At 53.1% G+C, this 23,062-nt stretch overlaps 5 protein-coding genes across 5 annotated transcripts; 2 read left to right on the plus strand and 3 right to left on the minus strand.

Annotated features, from left to right (window-relative positions):
* Positions 1-171: 171 nt before the first annotated feature.
* PODANS_5_7530 (uncharacterized protein) lies at positions 172-6,919 on the minus strand (the record flags this gene model as incomplete). Its single annotated transcript, XM_001905243.1, has 3 exons — positions 172-990; positions 1,045-6,554; positions 6,613-6,919. The coding sequence occupies 3 exons, from the start codon at positions 6,917-6,919 to the stop codon at positions 172-174; spliced, it is 6,636 nt and encodes a 2,211-aa protein (XP_001905278.1).
* A 1,690-nt stretch (positions 6,920-8,609) lies between these two features.
* PODANS_5_7540 (uncharacterized protein) lies at positions 8,610-9,679 on the plus strand (the record flags this gene model as incomplete). The annotated part of the gene is made up of 4 exons (XM_001905244.1): positions 8,610-8,651; positions 8,708-9,139; positions 9,206-9,575; positions 9,657-9,679. 4 exons carry the CDS (start codon positions 8,610-8,612, stop codon positions 9,677-9,679), a joined length of 867 nt encoding a protein of 288 aa, XP_001905279.1.
* Positions 9,680-13,775: 4,096 nt separating this feature from the next.
* Positions 13,776-15,275, minus strand: PODANS_5_7550 (uncharacterized protein; the record flags this gene model as incomplete). The annotated part of the gene is made up of 5 exons (XM_001905245.1): positions 13,776-13,867; positions 13,935-14,197; positions 14,280-14,395; positions 14,490-14,547; positions 14,608-15,275. 5 exons carry the CDS (start codon positions 15,273-15,275, stop codon positions 13,776-13,778), a joined length of 1,197 nt encoding a protein of 398 aa, XP_001905280.1.
* A 2,712-nt stretch (positions 15,276-17,987) lies between these two features.
* PODANS_5_7560 (uncharacterized protein) lies at positions 17,988-20,483 on the plus strand (the record flags this gene model as incomplete). Its single annotated transcript, XM_001905246.1, has 1 exon — positions 17,988-20,483. The coding sequence occupies one exon, from the start codon at positions 17,988-17,990 to the stop codon at positions 20,481-20,483; it is 2,496 nt and encodes an 831-aa protein (XP_001905281.1).
* Positions 20,484-22,369: 1,886 nt separating this feature from the next.
* Positions 22,370-22,951, minus strand: PODANS_5_7570 (uncharacterized protein; the record flags this gene model as incomplete). The annotated part of the gene is made up of 1 exon (XM_001905247.1): positions 22,370-22,951. One exon carries the CDS (start codon positions 22,949-22,951, stop codon positions 22,370-22,372), a length of 582 nt encoding a protein of 193 aa, XP_001905282.1.
* Between the last annotated feature and the right edge of the window lie 111 nt (positions 22,952-23,062).

Raw genomic sequence — 23,062 nt, forward strand, 5'->3', positions numbered from 1 at the left:
TTCAAATTCCTTCACGTCAACATGATATCCACAAAACATGCCAGTACGAATCAACGCTAATACAAAGAGACCAAACAACAAGTCGAGGAAAATACAAGACTAAATCCCAAGACCAATAAAAAGGGATAAATATCACTACCAAAACCGACAACAATTTCGTTTTCAAGATCTTCACGCCGTCCTCGTCTTTTGAACAGTCAGCGCAGCAAGGTCGTTGATGGTCCCGCTGCTCAACAACTCCAAGATCTGCAAGTTGGCTCGGAACTCCTTGGCGATCCAGTTTCGCAATTCAATGGCAGTCAGTGAGTCCAATCCGTAGCTGGTGATGTTCCTCGCCACGTCGAGATCTTGAATGTCAACCGTCAGCACTTCCGACAGCTTCTGTAGGATACCTTGGCCGGCGATGTTGGCCGCCTCTTCGTCACTGCTGGCCGCACGGAATGCATTTCCTGGGGAAATGGTCTGCTTCGGCATCAAGCCCTCACGCTCGGCGGCCGCAAGACATTCGGCCTTGAGCTCGGTGAAGCGCGGATCCGAAGCATAGTAGGGCCAACCGCCATCAGCGCCGAGGTGCAGCTTGAGACCAGTCAGGCATTGCGCCGGGCATTCTCCTCGAACCGCAGCCGAAAGCAGGGCAAGGACCTCCTCCTCTGAGACCGTCTCATGTCCAAAGTTGCGGATGATGTCCTCGCTGCGCTCCGCGTTCTCGGCAAGATATCCTGCACCCGTGACGGCTGTCAGATCGAGCGAGGTGCCAGGCAGACCGTTGAGTTGTCTGTGCTGCACAAACGCGTCGAGAAAGGTGTTGGCCGCGGCGTAAGCGCCCTGGCCACGAGATCCAAGAATGCCAGACGCCGATGAGAGGACGACAAAGTAGTCAAGGGAAATGGACTGCGACTGGAGCACGTTGTGGATGTTCCAGGTTCCTGCTACCTTTGGCCGGATGACCTGAGTGTAGTCTTCGTGTGTCATGCCTTCCAGCAACACATCCTGCGTCGTTGTTAGCTTGTGCAGAGGAGTTTAGTGACTTTTGGAGTTACTTACACGAAGGACCATTGCTGCATGAATGACACCGCAGATGGGAGGGAGGGATTTGGAGCACTCGGCCACAAGCTGTTTCACTTGCTGTTCGTCACTGGCGTCGCACTTCTTCACCAACACACGCGCATCAGGGCAGTTGGCCTCTTTCTGGAGCTGATCAACCATCTCCTTGCCAATCCCACTGCGCGATAGCAGCACTATGCTGCGAGCGCCATGCTGGATCATGAATTTGGCCATGGATCGGCCCAGACCGCCAGTACCACCTACGATGACGTGGGTGCCGTCCCTGCGGAAGATGCTCTTGGATATCTGGTGCATGGCCTTGACCTGTTCCTTGGGTCCGGCAACCACGACGACGGGGTGCGCCGCGCGATTGTGCACCATCTCCATGCCCCTCGAGAGCTCTGAGACGGGAAGAATGGTGGCATCCGAAGGCGCTTTGATCACACCACTGGCGATGTTGTCGACAACCGCCTTGAGAGTACGCTCCATTGCCTTTGGTCTGGCAGCTGCCACGCTTGCCATGTTGAGCGAGGTGAAGGTAGCGTTGTCCCCAAGCCCTGGCCTCGTATTGGCATGGGTGGCTGACGTTCGGATCTCAACAAAGCGTCCAAAGTCAGCAAGGCATTCCCAAGCAACATTGGTCTCGTTGCCGGATAGTGTCAGGACAACGTCCATGCCTTCACCCATCGTCGCCTCCTCCAGCTGCCGACGGAGATAAATGCTGTGAGCATTCAACACACGCTCCCTCGGGACACCTGCCCTCTTTGCTGTCGCGGCTTCGTCATCGTTTTGAACCATGACGTAGGCCGACGCTCCCAAATGGCGGGCCACTTCGACGGCAGCAAGACCCGCCGGGCCTGCTAGCTGGATCAGGATTCTCTCGCTCGGATGAAGCTTGGCGAGATCTACCAAGGCATAATGGGCAGCAGCGTAGGCAGCAGGGATGATGGCCGCGTTTTCCATGCTGAGGCCAGCCGGGATGGCGACAGCGCTTGATGTTCTTGCTCGGGCATGTGTGCCAAAAGGGCCCAATGCCAGCGCGCACACCCTGGTTCCTTGCGCAAAGTTCCTCACGCCCGTTCCGAGGCGCGTGATGGTGCCACTACAGCTGCGCACAATCTTGGATTCGGCATCGTGAGTCTCAGCCTTGTCGGCATCGTCCTTGCTAAGCGCCGAGGCAACCACAGCAATCTCGATCTCGTCCTCGCCCAAGGCTGTCTCTGGGCAATCCTCAAAGTACATGTCATCAAAAGACTCGGAGCTGTGCGGTGCCAGGCGTAATTGGCGGCCGGGTTGGTGGAAGTTTTGGAGGTAGGAGGCTGAAGGGCCGAGGCTGCGGTGCACGTCCAGGTTGAGCTTCTCGTCGACCTTGATGCGTGGAACGACGAGCTGGCCCTGCTCTTCCGCAAACTCCATTTCCTTCTCTGCCTCCTCTTCCGACAGGACAGATTCCCTCAGTGCTTCGAAGATGAGGCTGGCTTGCTCATCAGCGGACAGCTTGCTCTTGGGATCCAGATCCAAGCTGGAAGCCACGGCGCTCCTCTCCGAACGCGCCGTACGAATGAGACCCAGCGCCATGTTGGCTTCGGGGTTCGTGGGGAATCGTGTGGCGCCACGGGTGATCCAGATAAGTCCAGGCGAGATGGTCAGAAGAGACTTAATCTGCTCGAGACGCGAGGCTAAGAGATTGGGCAGCACGGGGCCCTTCAGGTCTGAGAGAACCAGGAACTTTGAGCCGAAGTCGGACAGGCTGTCCATGGAAGAAACTCTGGGAGACAGCCCGGTACTGGCCTCGATGGCGTGGCACAGTGCCGAAACTAAGGGGTCATTCTCCTCTTCTGTTACAATGACGATGTCGGAGTCAGACCTTTTCTTCGTCTTTTCGTCGCTTGAATGCCCCTTGCACTTGGCTTGAGCAAACGGCTGCCATTTATACTGGAAACACAACTCCCTGGGCGCTTTAGTGTCTTTCTGGCCAGTCCTGACCGCCTTCATCACGAGCCCTGACATGGAAATAGCAGCAGCTCCAGAGCTGGCGCCACTGAAGACCTCCACCATGAATGTCGCCGTCTTTGGCTCCAGGTTGCAGTGAATGCAAAACGTGTCGTTGGCCCTCTTCTTCCAGGGCGTGCGGACAGTGACATGACGGATGGCGACGGGAAGATGGGCTGTGGGTATGCCGTCCTCTGTCGACTTTAGGTTGAGCAGTGGCACCTGCAGCATAGCGTCCAAGACCGAGGGATGAATCTGGAAGGGCGTCTCAAAGTCCACGGGCATATCCGCGGCGGTATCACGGGTGCAACAGTTGGCCACGATCTTGGTCCTGTTGATGCTGACATCGACAACAGACTTGAAAGACTTGGGGAATCCCATGCCGAGCGCCGACAGGGACTCATAGATCTCGGCACCACCACCCGCCAACGCGTTGAGCTTCCTAGACGTATTGCAGACCTGATCACTGCAGTCCTGCGTGGGCGTTGCAGGGGTGTGGCTGCCATGGCCGGCGTCGGAAGTAGCTGATGAAGGAGGCGAGGATCCAGCCGACGAGCAGGCCGAGGAGCTGTCGGCTTCCGAGATGAGCTTCTTCATGGCCTCGGTCCTGGCGCTGGGCACAGACGCATCTCTGGGAGCTGCACGGCGCCTTGAAGCGACATCCATCAGCACAGTACCGGTGCAATGCTCCAGCCATCCACGACTGTCCTCGTAAGAAGTGATGCGGAACTCGTGGCCCTTCTCGCCGTCCAAGGCTCGGAAGTTGAGGAGTACCTCAAACTCCTTGCCGTCCTCGACGAAGAGATGCTCCTTGATCTTCAGGTTTCTCAGATCAAACTTTTCAACATCAGCCCCTGTGAGACTCGCTTGTTGGGCCGCGGCCTCGACCACCATGGACACAAACGCCGACGCCGGATATACGTGGCGACCTTGAACTTCATACTCCTTCAACCAGGGCAAGTCCTCGGTGCGCACGACGTTGCGCCAAGTCGGCTCAAGCTCGCTCGACCAGTCAGCCATGATACCAATCAAGTCATTGCGGGCAAATGGCTTGATCCGATGTTGCCAGCTGAGGCGCGACTCATACCAGTACTTTTGCTTCGACCATGGGTACGTGTACAGCATGGGCACCAGGTCTGGGTGCTCATTCTCCTGGCGCTTGTGATTGATGTTGAAGAAGTCGAGGGGATAGCCGCGGACGAACAGCTGGCCGGCTGCCTCGAGGCAGGTCGTGGTGGCATCTTGATCGCGCACGAGGGTGGGGATGTAGCTGATCTTGGTGGCAGCAGCGCCAACCTTTTTCAAGATTTGCATGATGGGCCCTTTCAGAGCGGCGTGAGGTCCCACCTCCAAAAGGATGTCGGGCTTGTGCTCGTTGCACAGGCGCTGAAGAGATGTGGAAAAGCGCACGGCCTGTGTGAGGTTGTCAACCCAGTACTCTGGGCCGAGTTCATGCAGGTCAATTCTGCGGCCACGGAGCGAAGAATAAAACTCGACGTTGGATGATGACACATTGTCGGGCACTTGGATGTGGGAAATCTTGGCCAGATAGGACTCGGCAATCAGCTTCATGTGTGGAGAGTGATAGGCCACGTCGACAAACAGCTTTCGGTTGAAGACCCCCTTGTCTTGGAACATCTTGCCCACACGATCAATGGCTTCCTCATCACCGGACAAGGTCGTTGAGGACGGAGAGTTCTCGCATGCAACGACGGCCTGTGGGCCACCCTCCTGGTTGAGAGCCTTGAGCATGGGGGCGAGCTCGTCGGCACCGGAACCCACGGCCATCATGCTGCCCTTGAGCTGGGTGTGGGTCTTCTTGAGCTCGATGATGACCTGTCCTCTGTAGTAGGCAGCGGCCATGGCCGACTCAAAGTCCAGCGCGCCGGCCGCGTACGCGGCACCTATCTCTCCTGATGAGTGACCTGTCACCGCTGTTGGACGGATCCCGAATGACTCCAGGAGGTCAATCAAGGCGAGCTGTACGGCCGAGCAAATGGGCTGCGAGATGTGAGCCATGCCGACTTTGGTGCTCTTCTTGTCGCGAGTCAACTCCTCGTGGATGGAGAAGTCGGCCCCAATATCCCGCAACGTCTTGTCTGCCCGCATGATGGCGCCTTTGAAGACGGGATGGGTTGTGATGAGCTCACGGCCCATGGCGTGCCACTGGGCACCTTGTCCTGTGAAGACAAATGCCAACTTGGGCGTTTCACTCGAGGCGCGGGCAGGCACCATCTCATGAGAATTGAGCGAGCCGGCGACGGCCGAGCACATGCCGGCAACAACCGCCACACGCCATGGCAGATGAGACCGGCGTTGGCAGAGCGTATAGGCCAAATTACGTGGCATTGTCGTCTGGTACAGCTCGGCGTGCTGTTCGAGCCAGATTCCCAGCTCCTTCATGCTGTTGCGAAGGGCCGTCTCGTCGTTGGCTGACAGGACGAAGAGGCGCTGAGGTGTGTAGCCAGCGTCCTTGCCCAGCTCGATCTCGCGCGTGATGGGTGCTGCGCTGAGCACACACATCGAGTTGGAACCGGAGAAGCCAAAGTTGTTGACACATGCGTACTTTCTCTTGCTGGGCCATGGCTTCTGGTCCGTGGCCACTCGCATGTTCCACTTGTCAAGAGGGATGGCCGGATTGAGCGTTTCAAACTCGGTGTTGGGCAAGATGAAGCCATAGTACAGCATCAGCACCGATTTGATGACCGAGACGATGCCAGACACACCCTCTAAATGGCCGACGTTGGGCTTTGCGGAGCCAATATAAAGGGGCTGGTCAGCGGTAAAGTGTCTTCCCACTGCCCCGTAGATGGCGGTCGCCTCGATTGGGTCCCCCTTCTTTGTCCCAGTGCCATGAGCCTCGAAGAAGCCGACATCCTTGGGATCAATCTTGGCCTCGGCAAACACGTCTCGGAGCAAGCGTTCCTGCTCCTCTGGCGACGGGGCAACAATACCAACTGTCCGGCCGTTGTGGCTGATGCCAGAATGTGTGATGACGCTGAAGATGTGGTCGTTGTCTGCTTGAGCTTGGGCCAAGGGTTTGAGAATAAGGCAACCTGCACCTTCACCACGAGCATATCCTGACTTTGCTCGGTCATCGAACGCATATGTTTTACCCACGTCGGAAAAAAGGCGGAGTTTTGCCATCGACACCCAGACATCGGGATGTGTAATGAGGTGCGAGGCCCCAACGATGGCTGATTCGGACTCGCCTGCCCTGATCGACTGCACCGCCAAATGCAGGGCGTGTAAGGACGACGAGCATGCCGTGTCGACGGTGAACGCTGGGCCTCGAAGGTTGAAGTAATAGGCTAGCCGGCCCGCCAAAAAGGCGCCCTGGTTTCCTGTAGCGTCGAAGTTTGGTATATGATCAAGATCTCGAAGATTACCGACTCGGTGCTCGGTATAGTTGGCGCCAACAAAGACGCCTACTCTTTTGCCCGAGATGTGCTCTTTGGGAAAGCCACCGTTCTCGAATGCTTCGTATGCTGTTTCGAGTAGCAGTCGTTGTGCAGGATCTGCCACGGCCCGATTAGTAACTCTCACATGCTTCACCCATTGAACCCGAGTGCTTACCCATAGACTCGGCCTCCTTCTTTGTGATGTCAAAAAACCCAGCATCAAACATGGAGATGTCATCTTTGATGAAGTAGCCGCCCTGGGAGTTGAAGCAGCCCTTCTTGTCGGGGTTTGGGTGATGATACGCCTCGGCGGTGAAGCGGTCCTTGGGAACCTTGGACCAGCCGCTTCTCTTGCGACAGAGCATACGGTAGAACTCTCCGGGCGTGGACACATCCCCCGGCAGACGGCAGGACATGCCCACGATGGCGATGGGCATCGGTTGTTGGTCCGCCATGATTCTGCAACAAGACGACCGTTGCATAAACGAGGGAATATGGCGTTGTTGACCGATGCTGGATGAGGGGAGGGAGTATTATGGGAGGTGTGTGTGGCAGTATGGGTTTGCAAATCAGGGCGGGAAAACGGGTGCCAAACACTTATATGGAAAGAGTCATGACACAGAGGCTACGCGACACAGACACCAGCTCTGCCAACGATGGACTACTGAGCCGCCCACTCTCTTGGCTACGCCATCCCGCCACCAGACGCGTTTCGTCCCTTTCTTTTCTGCAACAGTCTGTGTGCCTATACATCCGACGGTCTTAGGCGTTGCACCGGCCGCTCTTCGGATATCTACCTCCCCATAATCTCTCAACGGCATTGCAGAGGCGGCTTTCTGTTGGAAAGGGCTATTGATCGCCGATCCGGTGAAGCATTTGGAATGTTACCCGTGCAGTGAAATATGAGATAACAGCAAGGTTGCCGACTCAACGCTAGCACCGAGGTAGGTTTGGCCCGTCCTAGAGAGCACCTCAGGGGCTAACGGTTTTGCCGTCTGCACGTTTCGGTGGCTATGGGACGTGAGGGGGTAATCAGTCTCCGTGATAAGCTTCTCATGCCTCTACATGCTGATGGGGCAGACTGGGCCTGGACCGAAGACTTGGCTTCGGCCCGGTGTGAATCCGGCCCGCACCGAACACGGAGAAACACACGTGATAGTTGGAGGAATTCTGGGGACAGCATGGAGTGTGTTGTGCAGCATCGGTGTAATCTGATGCAAGGCGAGACCATACGTGCCAACGGCCCTCACCTATCTTTTCTCCACATGCACAGCAGGTCCTTCGGTCTTCCAGAGACAAATGCCAGCTGCAGGTATCACATGCGTTTCCCATCTCTTATCGTGGCTGACAAACACCTCGCCGGTACCTAATTCTACCTGGGGAGCACCTTCCGAGACATGGAAAGGCAAACTGGATGGGAACTGGTCTAATGCCGCCTGGGGTTCCTCCTGAGCAGGTACCAAGTTTTGGATTTGCATGTTAGTTCTGTCCGGTCGAAGCTTGAACTCCGCTTGGTAGACTGCAGTTGGGTTCTTTTTCTGCTCTTGGTGTACATTGGCCACTTGGGCAGTAGATGCTTCACCTGTATGTTGTTAACGGCTAAAGGTAAACCCTCTCGCCAAGCAGCCCCCGGTCCTCCACATTCCTCTGTATCTGCCTATGTTTCACAGGTGGGATGCAATAGTCGAGCCCTACAATCCCTAGCACGCCGAGGATAGGTCTAGACTTCCACACCATCCGACGATCCAGTTAGTCATACGATGAAACACCGGGTGATGGGAGGGTAAGGGTAGTGCGTCATTATCATTCGCTCTGTGCCTGCTTACTGCATCCTCAGGCAGTACTGATGCACGCTAGATACATCCGAGGAAAGGCAGAAGAGGTTAAACGCGCTTCTGCACACGTTGCGAAATCGGATATGCGCGTGTTTACGTCTGTGTTTATTGTGGGCTTCTCAGAAGGCTGGGACGGTGAGCTCGGCGGAAACTGGGAGATATAGACATCCCTATTCCAATCCTATTCCGACGATTCATACCAGTATCTATCCATCCATTCGCTCAGTCTTATCACAGACTTCCACCTAATCTGCCCTGTCATTTCTTAACGCTGTTTTCAAATTAATTTCGCTTTTCACCGTCTTTTCAGTCAAGAACCTAATCACTAACTCTCAAGATGAAGTTTCTCTGCCTCCCCGGTGCCTACGGCAGTGCCAAGGTTTGTTTATCCTTCCTCTCTCCCGGATGCACTCCAACTGACTTGGTGCCGTCCAGAACTTTCAAGTTCAACTTGGTCCCCTCGCCGAGGAGCTGGAGAGACGCGGTCTCTGCACATTTACCTACTCTCAAGGCACTCACGAGGTCGACCCTCCTCAAGGATGGGAGGACTACTTCGGCGCCCGCCCCCTGTACCGTTTCCTCGACACCCGCCAGGGAGATACCTTCGAGACCCTTCGTAGGCTCAGGCATGTGCCCCACTCCATGCCTGCCGAAGACACCATGAGAATGTTTCAGAAAGCCGGCGAGGGTGAAGACTGGCATCAAAGGGTCTGGAGAGAAGCGCTGGACGCTGTCTTCAAGACGCTGGACGAGGACCCCGAGATTGATGGCATCATCGGCTATAGTGAGGGGGCCATGGTTGGTGCAAGCTTGATTGTAGAGGAGGCGGAACGGGCCAAGAAGAGCGGGTGCCAGCGAAGGATCAAGGTTTGTCTGCCCCCTCATCAAATCCTCATGAATCAAACCCAGGGCTGATCAACTCGACACCAACAGTTCGCCATGTTCATCTCAGGTGCCCCTCCCCTCAAGTTCGAGGGCAAGGACCGCATCGTTGCGCAGCTGTTTGACGAGGCCGGCATCGTCATCGACATCCCCACGTTCCACATCTTTGGATGTGACGATGCCTTCTTGAGCTCGGCGGTCGCACTGTTCAATGTGTGCGAGCCCAGTAAGGCAACCATGTACGATCATGGTCTTGGTCACATCGTGCCTCGCGATGCCGAGAATGTGGGTGTCTTGGGAGAGATTCTGCAGGAAATCATGCCCAAGGTAGAGGAGGGCAACAGACGGGCTGCCAGCGAGCAGCAGCAGAGGAAGGAAAGCGGTCTCAGCGGGATGGACAAAAGCGAGTTTGCTACCCCGGGTGAGTTTTACACATTTTTGCCGGCATGAGATATGACTTGGCGCGGGACAGAAGCTGATGGCGTTGTTCGTTCCTGGGCAGCCTTGTTGCGGACAACTAGCTGAGGTGAAATCGCGGGGCGTTATACTCGGCATAGGGTTTGGCTTAACATATTTACCAACAAGCGGATGAATAATGAGGGGGTGGGTTGATGGAGGGGCTGGTGATTTATGGACTTGGTAATGGATGGGTTGGATAAAACTGAATTGTTGTTTGTTTGCCTTGCCTTGGGGTTGGTTCTCCGCGTGTTTCGCAAATTGCATGTAGCGCCTAGGGTTGCGAATGTTTGATTTGGTTGCATGTGTGCTAAGCAAATTATGTACGGGTTGTACGACAAAGAGATTGGACCAGCAACCTATATCTGAACCTCCGATGGATACCCATGCTTCGTGTGTCCTGGCTCCATTCTTCTTGAATCCTCGTGTGTGCAGGATGGAGTCGTCGAGATTTCCACAACTCGGCTGTGCCAATTCTTGGTGTCGTATTAAAAACGTGTCATCATATATGATGGCGTTGGGGGTGTCCGTATCCTTGGTGTTTGTCAGGCTATCGACATTGAAGTGTACGGCCAAGTATGGGAAGCAGGTGTCCATGACAGGTACTTACAGGCTCGATAACAACTCGCTGGCCGTTTGCGGATTTGAACTCTTATTGTTAGACATTATGATGCAGCTTCCAGAGTCAAGATGGTCTGAAGATGTTCGGACTGCGGTTCAATAATATTCAAACTTGACGCTGCTTTGATAAAAGTCAAGTTAAGACGGTCTGACGGTTGTTGGCATTGCTTGACACCAGCCTAAGATGGTTACCTGCTCATGGATATAAAGGATCTACCGTTTCTCTGGAATCTTGGAAGTTGAGACTCCCTTTCTCAATGGGAATTCCCAACCAGCCTGCATCTCCAAAATCTCCAACTCCCTTGTGTTTGCCGTCATGAGATACTGTCAACAAATCCTGGGACGTAGTACCTCAAAGTCTCAAGCCAATAGGAGCCAATATCGCTTCACCCCGGTCGCAGCCTCACTTACTATCACATATCCCCTATTCGCGCATTTCACTTGATTACCACCCTCCACCAGAAAACGTCGTCTCCAAAGAGATGTGGCGCAGACACTAACCAGATCTTCCGCCTAATGCAGGGGCACATCCGCCAAGATGCAGCTGGAGAGAGTGCCCAACGGCACAGTTCAATCAGAGGTCTTCGAGATCAAATATGTTTGGTGATTCTTGTCGGGTTTCCCGAACAACTGTACAATAAGAGCCAGAAACGCTGGTGTTTTCAAGATCCTCATCAGTTATCCAACTTGCTGACTCGATCTGGTGATACCCCAAATTTCAATACCTCGCACTCCCCCCGGCCCCCCATTCGCCAGGCATCCCGTCATTTGTCATGCCCTTTGCCGTCGACCAGGCCGAACTCGCGTGGAGCAGACTTCTGCGCTCCCTCGAACGGGAGCCAGGTCCCTTGCACAGCACCCACGAAGCATTTACTTTTATTATCATACCACTCTTCCCATTCGCAGTCCAGTATTATGTTGAACTCTTTATAATTCACCGCCTATGTTTCGACAAAAAATCTCGACGGGTCCAATGCTCCTCCGCCTTGTCATTCATCAATATCACGATCGGTGACTTGCTTGAAGATGCGGCTTGTCCCAGGAAAACTTTCGCAGGTGGAGTGATTCTTGTTGGCCGACTTCAAGCAACTACCTCTACCATATCTTCCTGGCCACACGTACCTTGAAGTTATATTGCCCCGCGGCTCGCTCAGAGCATGTTACGGTTTGGGCCCTCTGAGAAATGTAAGGCCAACAAGGGTCTGAAGAGATAAACCAGTCATATATTCTGGCTACAGAATGTTACCTGGACCGTGTCTTCGGGATATGAAGGGGCAAAATACTGCTGTTGTAGCTTGGAATGATAGACACTGGAGAACCTGCTCTCCGTGTTGCAAGCAACACAGGAATGGGCAGTTCCGGGCTATGGGCCAAGCCTGGCAGGAAAGATGGATGCACAGCAAGCTAGGTTCACGTCAACCATGACGAAGCATGCTGAGTGTCAATAAGCGCGAAGGAGTCTGTTTGTTGAATAAGACGGGTGTGTGTAGGTCAGGTATATAGAGTGGTGACTACCAGTTAAATGAAACTGGAATTGAGACACTCCAAAACTAGTTATGAAGATGAGATGCGTTTATTCTTGCCGAACTGGCTGTCACCAGATCGACAGGCGCCGGGCTCGGTGCGATGGCTTGACAGGATTCTCCAGTTTGTTCATCAGTTGTGCTGAAGACGGTGAATATGGCCTCTCCAAACTCCTTGTCCAGTCTGCTCTGTAGCTTATCAATGGATTCCAACCCGTCCCCAACAGCCACGAGGTCGCCCGAGTTAGAGAGCTTAAGTCGCGTCAGCTCAAATGCGAATGCCGTGGTCTTCCCTTCGCCATCCCCAGTCTCAAGCCCAACACTCAGCTCAACAACCCAGCCCCATCCTTTGTTGGATTCAGTTCTGACACTGGCACCGCGGATCAACTTGATACCGGTTACCATGAACACAGATGCCTGGTTCTTGCTCGCCTTCAAGAACTGTGACACGCGTTCACTCTCAGGTATGCCTTTGAGCTTGAGCTCGTCGCTGCTAGGCATAAAGGACGATGTTTGCAAACCCCGAATTGAGTAACCAAGGATTGGCTTTTTGCGGTCATTGTGGAATAGATCATCGTTCCCAAGCCCAAAAGGTTGGCAAAGAGACGAAAAAGTGCCATAGGATGATGGTTTGATTCGTCCTCTCTGTTTATGAAGTGGGACTTCGTTACCGTAGTGGCTTCAACTGGGGAGGATGGTTTGAAGAGCGCCAGTTGGGGGTGCATTGGATCGGTAATAATGCTGCCGAGAGCGATGGTCCCCTCAGAAATATCCCATCCTGATACGAGAAAGTATACGTTTTCCGCTGCTTCTTGTTGTTTTGACATGGCCCCCAAATAGACAAATGTTTGCGTCTAGAATTCAGGTTCAAGTGGGGTCGCACTGAAGAGAAAGATATGGGATGTTTTTATTTTTTAGAATGATGAATGGGAAACGCAAGTTAAGGTGTTGCCTCTAATATGGTGTGACATCCCCTGCTCGTGGGGACCCAGTCCTCGCGAGCAGAGGGGCTTCTTCAAAGGGGTTTGTGTCACAATCGTTGGTGGGGGACCAACGCACGGGGAGCGGGGCGCCCCTGGCCAGTCATTACGGACCAGTCGGAAGAGGAGCGAAAGGCTCATGGTGATCCCGGTGAGCGGAGCGACAGGATCACGGTGATCATGGTGAGCCTCAGGTGGAGGATGTGATCCGGATCACCGCTAGGGAACGCGATCCAGGTGATCCACAGGTCTATATATACGGAGGAACTAGATAGCTTGTAGATAGTTCCGCAGTATGCAATTCACAATTGTATTCACGGTATCTTGTGTTTATATTGAGACATCTTGTTGTGCACTGTTTAGCTGCACCGAACCAATTGTCAGAAGTTACCTTCAACCAGTATCCCTTTCAGAGGTTCTGTACAGGGGTTCGTCACAGACATCGTGTGATATGGTGTGTCAGTAAAATAGCTGGTTGTGTATTTCTTGTTGAATTTAGGCTGAATAAAGAAAAGATCTTCTAAGAAGTTGTCTTCTAACTGGAGGATATAGCTAAAGCTAGGTTGGTATTTAGCTCATAGCATCTACAAATCTTTTTCTAGACCTTCGTAACCTCCGGTAGAAAAAAGATTTAAAATACTTCTAAGTCTCCGATTGTAAACAATAACATCTACAAATTTTCTTTTTACTGGAATTTATAAAAGTTTAGAGAAAGATTCAAGATATTTTGATTTCCTAATTATAAAGTAAGGTCTCTACTTGTGGGCCTTACAAGTAAAGAGTTCCACGGTACGGTAGGGTTTTCGAGCTGTGCCAGGGCTAACCTTTTCTTTTCTTTTGAAATCTTATTCTTGGTCAGAGACTTTGCATCCATCCAGGCGAAGTAGTCCCGCTCGCCAAAGTGCTCCCGCAACAGAACCACTTGCAGGATGCCTAACTAACACTACCGCGATAAAATTTACTTTCACTTTACTGCCTAACGTATGAAAAGTCACTCTCGAACAGCCGGTATGGCCGCTGACCGGATGCATCCACAACTTCTCAGCCGATAATAATTGCTCGAAGCTCCACACTGGCTCTCTGTGGAGTGCCTTCAGGAACCGAAGGGTCGACAAAGGCACCATGTGGACAAACTAAATGACTCAAATTAGCATCGCCAGTAATGAGTGATAGGCCACTGAAAGCTCTCATTTTACTCACAACGAACCTCTTCCGGGGAGCTGTCGTAGAGCTTGAAGAGTAATGCTTCGTCCGGCGTCATACGCGACTTGTAGAACCACCGGTGCAGCGGACTGTATCGCACTTCATAACCCTCGTCGCAATAATGCGGGAAAACAACGTCGGCGCCGAGGAGATCATGTGCCGCGAGGCTTCGATGATCGAGAAGTGCGAGCGGGCGATCTTGGTATGGTCCAGTGAGTGCACGCCATAAACTTGATAGTGGAGAGCGGTGGTCAGCAAACCTGCCCGAGCATGAATGACGGGCAAACAGTCGATCAGTGTGACAGGAGTCAGTTTCTTTCAATGCCAGATGGGAACACATACCCAACCATTCGCCATCGACCTTTCATGATCTTTTCTGCTTCTTCTGGCAAGTGTAGGTTCAACCTTCTAATGCCAGAGTTGAGAGTTACATCTGCACTCGGTTGGTTATACGGAGCCTATAATGATAGCCAAAAGTTTGTATCTTACCGCAGTGAGCACGCATGTACGGTCCAACCCAGGACTCGGTCGACGTCCGGTCTCGGTTTTCACAGCGGAACTTGTACCACGTCTGTATGTTAGGGGCTTTCGGGAAACAAGCCTAAGGTAGCTGAGCCACTTTCAACTCACCGTGTAGGTAAAAATATGAACCCTGGTAGCACCAAAGAACTCCTTGAGCCAAGTCTCCATGAGTGGGAGGTACTGATTCTTGGCCGTCTCATTGGTCCATTGGGCAATAGGGACGGGAATGTGGCAGTATTGGAAACCAGAGCGATCAAGCGTAAACTCCTTCTCGTGATTACGCAGGTCATATATGTTGACTCCGGAATATCCCTGAGCAATGATATTACTCCGTCGGATCTTCCCCATGAACGGTAATCTGGTGTGGTAAGGCTTCGTCGTGAGGTACAAAGGATCTCCAGAAAGATAATTGAACTGTTTTGGTGTTGTGTGTGGAAGATGCAGGCTGGTAATTTGGGCATCCAACAGTTTGCTATTTCGTTGACGCGCTTCCTCACTTGCTGCCCTTTCCTCTTGAGCGGTGGGGGTCTCGTAAACGACTCCGTTAACCGCTGGTTGGAGAACTGTGGACGTGCACACCTTTCCGCTGAGGATAGCAGATTTGGTCCACGACTGCCAGGGACGATCGAATGGATCTTTGGGATTGAAGCGCCAGGTAAGAACCTCGGGAACGTTTTGCTCTAGCATGGCATGGAGCTCGCTACCTGCTTCGGGGGGCCAGTAAGCTTTCCACGGCCGTACAAGCGATCCCTTTTCGGGTCCGTGTTCATCCGTCTCCCCGACACTGTCGAGGAACGGCAGGGCTAGCCTTGGCATATTGAGATCCGTCGGTGGAAGGAGCTTCAGGTCAAGGTGGGAAAACAGGAAAGAGAGCTTATGTTGGCCGTGCCTGCCTTGGGGGGGCGCTGTACATAAAGTTGTCAATCAAGGCGAGCGAGCAAAGTTCAAAGTATTCTGCACTGCAAGAAAATCCACGGCAATCACATCAATCGGGCGGCATCCCCAACTAAGTTGGGCACGATAGGCATTTCACGCAAGAGAGGGTGTGGGGTGACTGGCCAGTGATAACAGTTCGTCTCAAAGTTGCAGTTTGGTGGCGCGTCTCGCGCCATGCAAAATGTCGCTTGCCGCATGACTTGACAGTGGATAGGTAGGTATATCTCTCAGCTTGCTACAATGTGTCTTCGAGTGAGAGTGACTGTACCACTCAAAGACACGGAACGAGAGAGCCTGATGTCCATCGTCGCCTCATCTGGACTGCTGTAATAGTTGGCGATTGGGCCATTTCAAGTAGGCCGCAGACCGACGGCCTAACAGAGATGCCTGCGTGCTGGTACAATAAATATGGGTGGCTAGATAGATGATAAAAGGACGCGGCCCCTGTGCTCCATTTCAGGGTGTGATGTGGTGCTACTCTCTGCTCGAGTCGGCAAGCAATTATCCAGTCGCCAGTATACTTTGCAGTGCGCCGGTAATGTCTTCCTCAACAACATCGCCAACCTTCCCGGGCCTCTCGCCAACACCCACACTTGTTGCATCTCCGCTATTGCCGAGTAATGGGGTTGAATGGACCGACATCTATGAAGATGCGCTCGCCGATTTGCGCAAAAAAGTACCTGGAGAGTTTACGTTGAAGGAATACAGCTCGTTCCGGACCGCTACCGAATCTCGCGTCCCCCTCACGGAACAGCATGCTCTTGATACTCTTCAAGATATTCGCAATGATGGAAAATACAGCACTAAATTCCACCGGTTTTTTGAGTTTATCAGCAAGATGTTCGAGCCTCTACGACTCTTCAAGAGTGGACTTGACACACTCTGTCAAGTTGAGCCTACAGCCTGTCTTGTATGGGGATCCATGAAGATTCTTATCGAGGTAAGATACCTCGGTTCTGCAGCCACCTACATGAAGACCCACCCTAATGATTGTGTTTACCGCAGATCGCGCGAGAAGTGGCACATGTGCCTACATTGATCACCACTGGCATCGAGAGCCTCGTCCGTTACTTCCCCGTCCATTCAAAGTACACAGAGTGTCTCAAAATACGTACGGATGAAGGTGACATGCCGCTGCGGGCACCAATGGTGGCTATTTATGTTGAATATCTCACTTCGGCATCTTGGCGCGGAGGGTTGCCAAATCACCCAAATGTAAGTGACATGTACATATACCTCCAAGAACCCCTTGTCTATCTGACCCTCGGTTTGCACCCTGCACATGACCGTAACGATGCACAAAGGTTGCACAACTGAGCAATGCGTCTTGGCACTGGGAGCAATGCTGCCCTCATTCCTCAGGGACCATCGTTACGGCAAACCCCGATTAACACTTACCACTTCTCAATCCAAATACCTACTGAATTGCTTTTACAGGGGCCACAATTCGTCATGCCACACAAGCGGACAGCCCACTCAAAACCTGTTTGAAGGCCATCGAGACGCAAAGCCGTCTTGTTCATGACATTGCAGCGGCCATGACCTTGCTTAACCTTGACAGTAAGTGAATTTCTATCGCTTGCATTCTTCATCCATCGCTATGATGCTTCCCTGGCGTCCCGGACATCCATGACGCCTTGGCCTCATCCCTTGCCAGTTTCCCCGCATTCTGACTCCCAAGTTAGCTCTAGGCAAAGATATATCCCTTATCCTCGACATCCTTCGGGCGAAACACAGCAGCGACGGCTCATCTTCAAACCATCCCGGTGCTCACAACATGGTACCCGGACTGCTGTCGCAGGACTTCGTTGGCAGAGAGCCTCAGCTTAAATTCCTCGAACAAACGCTTGACCCAGAAAACGAGAAGAACAATGGAGCTCGTGTAGGGATTCATGGCCTCACAGGCATTGGCAAGACTCAGTTGGTAGGATAAGCCATGCAGCTTGTGGTGTGTTGGACTGCTTGATTGCTGACTGGATTACTGCTATTAGATGCTTAAGTACGAAGCCACCTTTCGCACCTGCTATACATCGCAACTGTTCCTTGTTGCATCCTCTAGAGTCAAGCTTCTCGACTCCATCCGGGAAACGCTGGAAACTTTGGGTCTTCGCCAACACGCAGACAATGCGAGTGCCCAGATTCAAGAGCTACGCGACTGGCTCAGCCAACATGAACGGTGGTTGCTGCTAATCGACAACTTGAGCTCGGAAACAGCCAATCCTGTCTTGGAAATCATTCCCTCTGCCGCTCAGGGGCATGTAATTGTCACTTCGCAGTCCCAAAAGGTCGTCAGAGATATCTGCAACTCCAAATCCTGCCTCTCGATGCCTGAGCTAGATTTGGACGACGCCATCGAGATGTTCGTCAGTGAGGCTGAGATTGAGCCTGGCAACATGGAGCAGCAGGAGAAGGTAGACATCGTGAAAGCCATGGCTCTGATGCCTCACGCCATTGAACAAGCAGCATCGTACATCAGAGTCAATCATCTGAAGCCGAGTGACTTCTTGGCCAGGTACAATAACACACCTGAACGGGTAAGTCGAGCCTGCACGGAAAACCACCCCAGTCGACACCTAGCGTTGAGGTTTCAGTATGCTTACAAGACCCGGAATGCAGGTCCTGGAGTGGGGGGACGCTTTGGATGGTGCCGCCGATGACGGCATCAAGGAAAAGGCTCAACGATCCTCACTCGGCAAACATCTGGGCCTGGTGTTTGATTCACTCGAAGCGGTACATCCAGATGCTCTCATTGTTCTCAAGTTCTATTCTTTGCTCGAACCCGAAACAATTCCGCTCTTCGAGGCCTGGCTCCGCCCAGACAGAAGCGCTGGTTTTGCAGCCGACATTGGAGCGGCTCCGAAACAATCTTCCAGAAGATTTATTGGATGCTTGAGCGCCTTGAACTGTTTCAAAAAATTGCCGGACAATCCTCCTGCTGACAAAGACGAACCAACGTGGCACCCTGCCGATGATTTGATACATATTTTCCAAGACGAAGTACGGAGAGAGAGAGCCATAGCGAAGCTCTGTGATCTTAGTCTGGTACATCGTGTCCGGAACGCCAATCGAGTTTTATGGATGCACGATCTTACTCGGAAGTCGGTCCGGGCTTCTATCCCGCAAGATGCTATCCGAAAATGGACGACCGCGGGTATTGAAGTCGTGTATCACATGATGCCGGAAGAGGACGGTACAGTCGAGGAGCATGTTTGGGTCGACAAATGCCTGCTTGCAGCAATGGCTCTCATCCGAGAAGCACCAGCGCGGGGACTGGAAGTCAGGGAGTACGCATGTCTGCTAGCTCTCTGCGCGCTGTCGAATCTGCACCACAACGCCTGGCCACTGTCACGGAAGCAGTTCGAGCAGTCTAAGCCGCTCTACGAGAAGTATCTGGGGCAGGATCACAAGCGAACCATCCTCCTACTCCATAAGCTCGCACTCGCCACGCGTCATGACGGAGACATGAGTAGAGCCGAGGCATATTGCAGACAGGCTTTGAAGTTATACGAACAAAAGCTAGGCCCGACAGATTCGAAGACACTGAACGTACTGAATGACCTGGCTTCGACAATTGAGCGGGCTGGTAGGCTGAAGGAGGCAGAAAGCATGTTTAGAAAGCTGTATGAACAGGAGGAGAAGGCATCAGGGATGCAGGGTCCCCGGACTATGGCTGCAGCACACAATCTCGCCTTGTGCCTTCATAACCAGGGCCGACTGAGGGAAGCGGAATCGATATATCGCGAGGCAATTAAAGCTTCCGAAATCCACCTCGGTAGGGATGATCCAGGAACGCTGAAGACGCTCAGCAACTACGCTGTGACCCTTGACCATGACGGTAAATTCGACGAAGCACAAAAGACCTATAATCTCATCAGGAACAGTTTCATTCAGGTCATGGGTCTTGACCACCACCTGACACTGCGGTTGCGCGGGAACATGGCAGGAGTTCTGCGCCAGCAAGGCAAATTTGACCAGGCCGAGTCAGTAATGCGGGATTGCCTGGACACGGTCGAGCAGACGTTTGGTCCTGAGAGCTTCGAGACTATAACTGACTTGTATGAGATGGGCGAGATCTGGCAGGCCAAGGGCGAGGTTGAACGGGCCAGGAACGCGTTTGAAAAGACCATGAGCCACCTATCCGGAGACATGTTGGACCATCCCGTGGTGTTCCGCTTCATTGACTCATGGGGCGCCGCGGAGAGAGAGATGGGCCACCTCGACGTTGCTCGGGAAAAATCACTGGATGCTTACAACCGCTTCGAGCGTCTGCTCGGCTGGGATGACCCGTATACCCTGATGGCAGCCAACGACCACGCAGAGGTCTTGCACGCAGAAGGCAAACATAATGAGGCGCAGGATTTGCTGGCAAGGTGTCTCGACTCATTCGCACAACTTCTAGGAAAAGAACATCCACATTATGCCATGGTGTTGAACAACCTGGGACGGGTCGCCTGGGCACGCAAGACCGAAGACCCCATGCCATACTTTGTGAAGGCTCACAAAGTTCTGACTAACCGGCTTGGGGAGGGCCATTACTGCACCGCGACAGTGTCTGTCAACATTGCAAGGAGTTTATTCTACGCCGGCAACACAACGGATGCCTTGGCAGCCCTTGAGACTTCGCACGATGTTCTTGTTGCCGCGGTAGGAAAGATACACCCTCTATCCTCGGCTTGTGACACCACTGCTGGACTTATTCTCGCCTCACGCGGAGACCAACCCTCGTTGACTGAGGCAGAGAGGCGGTTCTCAAGTTACAGGAAGGTCTCTGAGGAGATGGGTAATACAAAGAATGCAGATTACTACCTTAACGTCTGCCTGTTGCTTCTCGTTCGGAAGTTGTTACAATACAGTGACTCGGATCTGAAGCAACTCCGCAACATCCTGAACAGCCCAGACGCGGGACGAGTGGCGCCATGGGACATTCCGGGGCTTGGAAAGCGTCCAGTCGCACAACTTGCTTCTATGGATCCTAACAAGTTCAGTTTCCAAGGTTACCTGCCGCTGGCGGTCGGCGAGACTATTCGGTTGAGATGGGGGAGAAAGACTTGTTGGAGGGAGGCGGAGATTGCAAAACTGCAGGATTAATGGTCCTTGAGTCTCCGGATTTCGGCGTCGACCATTTCTGCTACAAGAGTCTGGAAAAGGAGTCTCAGTTGTAATGATCTAATGAAAGGAGGGTCAAGTAGGGTAATTCGCACCTCGAATGGTATTGTGCTTTCCCAACCCATCTGCTCCTTGGCGAGGCTGCTGTCTCCAGCGAGGTATCTCACTTCCCGCGGCCGCTCAAGAGACCGGTCAATTTGAATGACGATAGATCCTGTACCCTCTTCTGAAGCGCTAGTAACTGTGCCGTCGCCATTGTAATGCCACCTTGAAGAGCTGTTGTCATTATCCTTGTTCAAACCGATCAATTGCCCCGACACTGGCATTGTTTACAGTGAAGGTCAAGGGAAAGGAAAGGCTGACCAACCGGAGCTGAATACCAACATGTGCGAAAGCTGCTTCGGCGAACTCGTGCACGGTGCGGAGCTTGCCCGTTGCCAGCACCATATCGCGCGGCTGATTCTGCTGAAGCATCATCCACATACCCCGAACATAGTCACGCGAGTGGCCCCAGTCCCGTGCCATGTCCACGCCGGCTAGAGTGAGGGGCATGTCAGTACGCGAGAGCACTCGGGCAGCAACGCCACGGGCGATGCGCATGGTGACGAAGCCACTGCCTGTCAAAGATGGACAGCCTCGGATCAGTCATCAGACCAGATATATGCGTCCGCCTTGCAGGACAGCAGTGGATAGATATAATCACCTCGTCGAGCCGACTCGTGGTTGAACAGAATACCATTCACGGCCCACAGCCCTTGGGATTCTCGGTAGTTCCTGACGAGCCAGTGGGCCGCTTGTTTGGAAATAGCATAGGGCGACCTTGGTGCAAAAAGTGACTGCTCGTTGAGCAATATTGACGGATCATCGCTACCACCAAACAGCTCAGATGTAGAGGCCTGTGAGAAGTGTCAAAACTTGACGGTTGCGTCACCTTCAGAAGGCAGGCAGGTGTGGGATATGGAAATGTAACAACATTATACAGTCGGACTTTGGCTTGCAGCCCGCAGGAAACAATAGCTTGGAGCAGGTTGAGAGTCCCGAGGGCGTTGACCTGCATTGTGTAACTGGGTGTTGCGAAAGACTGGCTGACATGGGACTGAGCCGCCAGGTGATAAATCTCATCGGGCGAGATGTCGCCCAACGTCTTGGCTAGCCCATGAGGGTCAGTGATATCGCCCTTGTGGATGGTGATTTTATCGCCGACGTTGCTGGTAAAGCCGTGTCGCCCTTGTTGTCAGACCTGTAGATGAAGCCTCCATTTTCGCCAGCGAGGCACTCGGACATGAGCCATACCGGATATTGCCTGCGTTCACGCCCTCCTGAGATGCATCTCGTCTGGCCAGCCCGTGAATGTTGTATCCTTTCTCGAGCAGCAGTTCCGCGAGGTAAGATCCGTCCTGTCCGGTGATGCCTTGAGGGCTGTCAGTTACGTATGTGATGGCTACGTGGCGACCTTGGTCTTGCCTGTGATGAACGCGGTCCGCGTGTGTGCGTGAGTGGCGTCGAACCCTTCCATTGTTGAATATCGCTTATTGCTGTAAGCCGATATTCACCGGTCATCGGATTCCGGGGAGTGCCATGCCTTTTTATTGATTACGCGGCGTCCAGTATCCCTGGGCTACATGGTGTGAACATATCAGTGCACCTACCTGTTGAACGATTGATTAGATTGGTGGAAGAACCCACGGCAAGGGGTCAGATTAACATGCCTCCATCGATTGAAGGGGTTGCCTGAAATATAGTTCAGTAATCACTGCGTACGCCGGTCAGAACATACGACGTTATGATTGGCTTATCATTGGTACTGTGTGCAAGCTTGTACTTGTACTTGCAGAGACTCATGGGTCACTCTCCAACCTCCAAAGTTATCAGACACAATGAGGGGTTGACGGCCAAGTGGCAGCCTCGTCCTCATCCGGTCGGGGAGGTGCAAACCTCAAGTTCCACAGCATGTCGAGTGGGTGTGGTGGTGTGCCTGCAAGCTCCTCATCACGCAACCAGAGGCGGAGCAGATGTCTGGTTCCGTTCACACTGTCGTCCGTAAATGCCTCGCGACCATGGAGTACCCGGCGGTTGTTGAAAAACAAAACGTCACCTGGGCGGTAGACAACCTTCAGGGCTTTTGAAGTTGCTGCAAAGTGTATGGCGTCCAGAGCAGCATTCTGGCGAACTGTCAGTAGAGGTACGTCGCTGGGCCGGAAGCCCTGGGGCGAGCGAATGAGAGCACCGCGGCTAAACAGCATCTCGGGTGCCCCAGTAGTGCTGTTGAGATACATGACTGGGCGTCGATAGAAGGAACCGACGCCATCGGGAGGTCGGTCGAAGGGCCAGTCCGCCTTGGCCAGCTCCTGAAGCAGGCTGGGACAGGTGGCAGCGAGATGGTTGCAGATGGACGCGACCGGGCAGAAAATGCCCTGGCCCCCTTCTGACGACGCCTCAATCACGAACATGGCAACTACATCAGCTACTGGGTCGGTATGAAAGGACTGAGATAAGCAAGGTTATTAGCCATTTGACGCGGTCTCGGTTGAAACATGACGTTGGTTTTGTTACCAGTGGAG

Source organism: Podospora anserina, chromosome 5, assembly GCF_000226545.1.
Source record: "Podospora anserina S mat+ genomic DNA chromosome 5, supercontig 8".
In the NCBI taxonomy this organism is placed as follows: domain Eukaryota; kingdom Fungi; phylum Ascomycota; class Sordariomycetes; order Sordariales; family Podosporaceae; genus Podospora; species Podospora anserina.